Source organism: Mastomys coucha, unplaced genomic scaffold, assembly GCF_008632895.1.
Source record: "Mastomys coucha isolate ucsf_1 unplaced genomic scaffold, UCSF_Mcou_1 pScaffold21, whole genome shotgun sequence".
Taxonomy (NCBI): Eukaryota; Metazoa; Chordata; class Mammalia; order Rodentia; family Muridae; genus Mastomys; species Mastomys coucha.
Window position 1 is genome coordinate 128,061,046 of NW_022196904.1, and position 7,273 is coordinate 128,068,318.

Genomic DNA, 7,273 nt, shown 5'->3' on the forward strand with positions numbered 1-7,273 from the left:
ACCCCAAGCCCTTGGAGGAATCCAGGAAATCATGAGTGAATCCTAGACATTGGACAGTTGGAGTGTGATTTTACTTTTGATTGTGATTGTGCCCTGATATTTTTCCCTCTTGAAGGAAGAAAGTATTTTAGTGGAGCCCACAGTTAAGAGACTTTTAATTGTAAAAAGACTTTGAATTTTAAAAGAGATTGGATATTTTTAAAGGGGTTGAAATTTTAAGAATTTGCAAAGACTGTGGGACTTTTAAAGTTATTTAGATCTTGGGGATGAATAAGAAAGTAAGGGTTGAGGTTTAATAGTGACGTTTATGTGTCAAGTTGACAAGGGGTCAATTGTACTGGCTGGTTTTTTTGTCAACTTGACACAAGCTGGAGTTATCACAGAGAAAGGAGCCTCCCTTGAGGAAATGCCTCCATGGGATCCAGCTGTAAGGCATTTTCTCAACTAGTGATCAAGGGGGAAGGTCTCCTTGTAGGTGGTACCATCTCTGGGCTGGTAGTCTTGGGTTCTATAAGAAGCAAGCTGAGCAAGCCAAGGGAAGCAGGCCAGTAACATCCCTCCACGGTCTCTGCATCAGCTCCTGCTTCCTGACCTGCTTGAGTTTCAGCCCTGACTTCCTTTGGTGATGAACAGCAGTGTGGAAGTAAACTGAATAAACCCTTTCCTCCCCAACTTGCTTCTTGGTCACGATGTTTTGTGCAGGAATAGAAACCCTGACTAAGACAACATCTAACCCGGGGTAATTCAGGTGACCTGGCCAGTCACTCAGAAAAGGTCTTGCTCAGTTCCAAGGACAGACTCTGGCCTAGGATTTCCAAAGGGTCTGCCCTTATGTCCTGTCACCATTTGGCCCTGAGAAACATGGGGATGACAGATTCACTGCTGGGCAGTATAGTAAGGACACACTGGGGGACAAGTGGCCAGCCTGGGGTGTAGAGGATTCCGAGACGTATGCTGGAAAGGCATCTAAAAAAAAAAAAAAAATCAACCAACCCATAACCAAAGGAGGATATCCATGTGGGCTAGGACTCAGAGTGACCAGGTGCTAAAGGGCCATAAGAAGAGGTAGCCTGGAGCTTTTGGGTTCTGGGCTTAAGACCAGGACATTCATTCTTCAACTCAACACACACTGGCCCTGCTACCCTGAGGGACAGACCATCTGTGGCCCTTCCAAGCAGCCAGGCCCACAGGCCAGTCTTGGGGAGGCCAGGGTCTCCGTGATCCCTGATGTGTTTGTGGCTCCCTCATTCAAGACTATCTCAAAATAAACAACTACCTGAGCAAATAATGGTACTAGACATGGTAGGCAGGCTGTATGGCGAGCAGGATTATAGACTCGAAGTATAGGGCTTTGTACCTACTTTCTCCAAGCACCACCCAGCCCAGATCCCTGGCAGCCCTGAGCAGAGACCTAAAGGATTGGGACTCCTTCTGAACCAACAGTCACATATTCCGATGCAGCCAGGCCACATCCCCACAGACACTCCCCAATATCCCCCTTTGAAGTACAAGGTTGTTCCGAGCTTGGAAACACTCAGCCTGAGGCCACAGAAGCAAGAAGCCTGTTTGGATAAGCAGAGTTTACTAGAGGCCAGAAGCATAGGGGGAAATCCAGGAAACCAAAAACCAACCTAAGAACCAGGTGATTTCGAGAAGGGAGAGAGACCAGGGCGCAATCCAACCTCACTGGTACGAGCAGAGGGTCCCCACTATTCCACCCAAAACGAAATTCCTTGCTCTGGATCTTCCTTCTCATTCCTTCAGTGTCTCTATTAGTTACTACAATCTTGATAGTGCCTGCCTGCCCTGGAATTAGTCATCTGGTATTTCCTCAGGTCATAAGATATCCCAGGTCCTCAGGACTTCCTCATAGCCTCAGTTTTGGGCATGCTGAAGAATCCAGACCTATACCTGCAGCTCAGCACAGTGGTGGGACCCTGAGAACTGTGGAGATGTTCAGGAGACACTAGGAATACCTGCAATTCCATCAGTTTTATGAATTATATCTGCTTTGTCTGTTTGCAACCCAAGGGCCTCAAACTCACTATGCAACTGAGGATGGCTTTGAACTCCTGATCCTCCTGTTTCCAGCTGAGTGCTTGGATTACAGATGTGCGACATCATGCTAGGTTTGTGTGAGGAGGAGAGCAAACTCTGGGGCTCATGCATGCTCAGCAAGCATTCTAACAACTAAACTACAGCCCTGGTCTGTAACTTTTAAAATTATTATTTGCAGTCATGTATACAAACGTAACTCTGTGTGTCTGAGTATATACTTGAGTCCAGATGCTCACGGAAGCCAAAGGCATTGGATCCCCTGGAGCTACAGGGCACTATGAGCTGCCCCCAGCCCTATAGTTCGTTTCCTCTTAATTTAACAGACAGGTTCTCTAGCACCAACGTGAAAGAGAACTTCTAAACCTTTTGTCACAAGGCTTTTTGGGAAACTCACCAATGGCAAACTTCTATCTAGGAACTCCAGAAGAAACCAGATTCCTGTTAGCAAATAGAATCTGAATGAAATATGCTAGCAGTGTTTCCTTAGAGGCCGCAGCAGCAGGGACTGGCTCAGTGCTCAGTGTCCCCAGGCTGATTCCCAATGCAGAACTGTGTGGCCTTTCCCAGCTCAGCAGAAAGTCACAGCATCCAACCCTTGAGAAGTGAGCACCTTGTTTCCTCCTTCCTTGCAGGGGACAGCCAAATGACTCACCCCTAAAATAATGGAAATTAAAGAAGATGGCACGGGAAAGGAAGGGGAAGAGGAAGACAAGCCCTGAAACCCCAAGGAATCCCAACACCACTGTGTCTCACTCAGGACTCCTCCTGTTCATCGGGCTGTCAAATTACTTTTTTTTTTTTTTTTTGAAAAAAACTAACAAAAATTGTTACATTGGAAAAAAAAAAATCCCTTAAAATGAGGTACAAGAGTGCCACCCTGTGGTGAGTCTCTAAAGATACCTGTTTCTGGCATGTTCTGTGTCTTCCTTCTAACAAGCACATGTGTATGAAATCTGAGGCCACCAGCACATGCCATCCAGAAGATGCATGTGGCATCTCAAGAGGCTAGCCTCCCCGAGGCAACTCTGGCTATGCCAGGAGACGCCAGAACCCTGCCAAGGAAACTTGGTGAAGCTAGAGGAGTTCTTAACTGGAAGGGCCTGGGTAAGGAGTCTTAGAGAAGCTGACCCCCAACACACGCACACCCCAGAAGAGCCCTCCGGGGAAAGCTTCAATTCTGGTGTGTCACAGTGCTCAGTGGTATAGGCCTGGCCTTCACTGCCAACCGTGACCACTGATCTGAAGTCATGGTGGCAGATCCTAGTGGGCAATTAAGGCTATTGCCAAGCCTTTAGCTGTTACTGTTTCTATGTCTTCTGCGTCTAGAGCAGGCCAGAACTTGATGCTGCTGGTACACTAGTGAAATCTGAGGATCTAATTCCCTTGAAACACACACACACACACACACACACACACACAACTAAGCTGCAAAATTGGACAAAACGCAGAACAAAACAAGTTGACTGGTTGTGGGTTTTTTGTTTGTTTGTTTGTTTTAGCAAAACAACACTAAACTGCTTATTACAGGTGTGCCTTTTATCCCCCTTGACAAAAGTCATTTGGACCCTTCACTTTCATGCTGAGAATTAACATGTAACATAGTCATTAAACATAACAGCATCATTTTGGGGTCAGTAGTATTGTGTCCTTGTTGTTTCCCCAAGGTTTCAGCTTTATGAGTTAAAGTCTTGATGTCTCCCCAGGTTACTCGCTTGCTCTTTTTCTTGGACCGTCTCCTCTTGATGGATTTATTGTCTACCCTCAGGTGCTTCTTTTGTCCACTGATCTCCAAGGTGCTCTCTGGGTTGGATGAATCAGAAGGGGAGCCACCTGGGATTTCATTCATTTTATGGAGGCTACCAGGCATTGGTGAAGCACCAGAAGGTCCTGGAGGCAGTTGGTAAGGATTATTCGGAGAAGATTGGAGTCCTGGGGTAGGATATGATGCTTCAGGAGTAGGATAAGGTGCTGGTGGTTCCCAGGTTCCCGGTGGCACTGTGACCCATGCAACAGGTGGTGCTCCTGACACTGGAAGAGGAGGAGTGGGAGATGGCCCTGGAAATAGATATGGCACATTAGGATGCTGCCCTCCCATTCCTGGTGCCCAAGGTCCAGAAGACATGGATCCTTGTGTACCTAAAGGACCTGCTGAATCTGTGGGTGCACTATTTGGCCTAGGTAACTCTGAAAAGGACACATTTGTTGTAACATATGGCCTTGTGGGGCCAGGGACTCGAACAGCAGGGCCTGGATAAGGACCACTAGGTTGGGGACACGATGGTCCAGAAGGAAGAAAGGATGCTGGAGATCCTGGTAGTAGCCTAGCTGGAGGGATGAAGGGATACATTCTTGTTGGTGCTGGTCCAAAGGCACAGTGCTGCACTTAGTGGGAGTCCAGATACTACAGCAGGTGGAACACTTGAGTTACTCTGAGGGCTGGAGCCTGGCCAGCCTGGAAGAGACTGGCCAGCTTTCAGATTGCTCACAGCAGAGGTTCTGGTAGGAACTGTTCAGTGTTCAGGTAGCACATCTGCCAACGAAAATTCATGTGGTATTTTTCCAGCAGGATCTAAGCCTAAGGTGCAGCATATAGCGGTGATGAGTCCGATGAGAGAGGCAATGGAGAACCGGCCTGAGCAAGTTGATTGTTTAAATCTGCTTCATAAAGGAAAAATTGTCCTAAATAAAACAAAACAAAACAACTGGTTGATTATATCACATTCTGAACCTTTAGTGGTCTGGCCACTTTATTAAAATGAGGAAAAGGAGCTGGGCAATGGAGGTGCATGCCTTTCATCCCAGCAGTTGGGAGGCAGAGGCAGATGGATTTTTGAGTTCGAGGCCAGTCTGGTCTACAGAGTGAGTTCCAGGACAGCCAGTGCTACACAGAGAAACCCTGTCTAGAAAAACAAAACAACAAAACAAAAAAACAAAAAAAAGAGGAAAAGGCCTAGAAAAGACTGACGTAGTAGAGATTGAATGGTTGGGGATACAGAAGAGGGGCTAGCGCATAGGGCACAGGAGCAAGGACAGCATCTACGGAACAACAGTGAGGGAACAGATGGTTCTAGAAATGTCTCCACTGCTGATTTTGGAAAACAGTCTTATAAACTGATTTTAAAAGGGATAGTTTTATAGTAACGTAGTAAAATTTGAATAGGGTAGAATTCTCCCAAATTAAGAAAGAACATTAAAACCAAACAAGCAAACCAAAGTTGCCATCTTTCTTGGTGAAAAAGTAAATTCTTTCCTCTTGAGATTAGGAAGGACATGGCTATGGTGCCCACATCACCACTCCTACTCAGCATCACAGAGGAGGTCCTAGCCAAGAGGGGACGAAAGAATACAAGAAAGGAAACAAAATGTATGTAGATCAACAAAGGAAACAAAAAAGGCTTTACTCTGCTTATCCCATTGTCTATGTAGAAAATTCCAACAAAAATACCTCCTGGAAGATACAAGCTATTGCAGCCAGGCTACAGGACAGCTCACCACATAAAAGCTGATTTCTTTCCATTGGACCAGCACTATAACTGCGCAGTAAGCATCAAAAGAATTAACATCAGAATTCCAAAACCATCGAAACAGCAACAGAGGAGCAACACAGCAGTATACTTGAAAGAAAAAATAAAACCAATGGAGCAAAGGAACCAGTCTAGAAATAGGCATACACAAGGATCAACAGATCTCTGAGAAAGGAGCTAAGACATAACAATGGTGCAAAGAAAGTCTGTTCCACAGGAGTTGCTGAAATCCCCAATGTCCACAAGCCAAAAACATGTAACTTAGACACAGATGGACACTTCTCAAACGTAGCTCAAATGGATTATAGAACTAAAGACGAGGGTATAATAAACACATAAGATTTCCTAAAAACAAAAACAAATAAACAAAAAAAACTGTAAGAGAGACCTTTGTGTGACATTGATCAGGCTTGGCAATAAGTTTTTAGACACAATACCAAAGCCAAATCATAACTTGTGGAAGAAAAACTAAGATGGAGTTCTCTAAAATGTAAATGTTCCATCTCTGAGGGATAGCTTTCACGGTACAAGAAGCTGTGCAAGCTTCCAACAGAGGGCAGTAACCAGCAGTCCTACCCAGCTCTGACCCTTCTGAACTACAGCAATGAACAACATGGCACCATAGCCCACAGGTGCAAGAGTGGTGCGCATACCTTGGTGGTAACCAGTAGCTCTCTAGTTGGACTTAAGACCAATTCAAAAGGAAGAAAGTGATGCCTGGTACTAGAAACCTAGCTAACTACTCAGAGCTAGTGAAGTTATAGATAGTGGAAGAAAATCTATAACCACAAATTCACTAAACCACCATAATTCTGACACTAATCTAAGCATTTGTCGATCCTTATACCCACAGGTAAGTATAGCCTTGCAGCTATCAAGGAAACTTCTCTTGCATGAGATGGAGACTACAGAAAACTACAACCAATCAAAATGCAGTTGTGAGGCCCAGTCCCAGAGGCTACATGTACAAAACAGTCCTGCACCCAAGGCTCAGAGAATATTGTGGAAGAGAGGACAGAAAGGTCTTAAGAACCAGGTAATCAGGAGGTTAGTTTGCTTTGAGAGTCTGTCTCCTGGTAACAACGGAAGCTATACCCATAAGGCTCACCAACGTGACTTCCCAAACGTGAGCTGAACAAGGACAACACCAATGGATATGCTGAACTGGACAGGGAGCCGATAGGACTCAACCCTACACAAAAAAACTATAGGAATCTGAGGAAAGCTGGGAGTGGGAGAGCACGGCTCTCTAGAGAAGAGCACAGCAACTGGTTGTCCAGTATCAAATGGTCAGCCCTGAAAACATACATACAGGTAGCATAATCCATACTGAATAGGCTATATTTAAATTAAGTATATATATATATATGGTGTATGTATGTGTGCATATATGCATACATGTGATATATATTGACATATATATACATTTATATATATATATATATATACTAACCTTATATATTCCTATATACACATACACACATACATGCATGCAATAACAGTTAAAAAGGAAGCCATAAACTTGAAGGAGAGTGGAAAGAGTACCCGGAAGGTTTGAGGGAGGAAAGGGAAGAGAAAAATGTTGTAAGTATATTATAACCTCAAAAATTAAATAAAACATTCTTAAGTTCTTGCTCTCTTTCTCTCTCTCTCTCTCTCTCTCTCTCTCTCTCTCTCTCTCTCTCTCTCTC

At 44.7% G+C, this 7,273-nt stretch overlaps 1 protein-coding gene across 1 annotated transcript in view; it reads right to left on the reverse strand.

Annotated features, from left to right (window-relative positions):
- Positions 1 to 3,520: 3,520 nt before the first annotated feature.
- LOC116103148 (MAPK-interacting and spindle-stabilizing protein) overlaps positions 3,521 to 7,273 on the reverse strand; it is an 11,339-nt gene continuing 7,586 nt past the window's right edge. Inside the window, exon 2 of the mRNA XM_031388672.1 lies at positions 3,521 to 4,737. Within this exon, the coding sequence (XP_031244532.1) occupies positions 3,614 to 4,405 (792 nt within the window). The 5' untranslated portion in view covers positions 4,406 to 4,737 and the 3' untranslated portion in view covers positions 3,521 to 3,613. The remainder of the gene's footprint in view (positions 4,738 to 7,273) is intronic.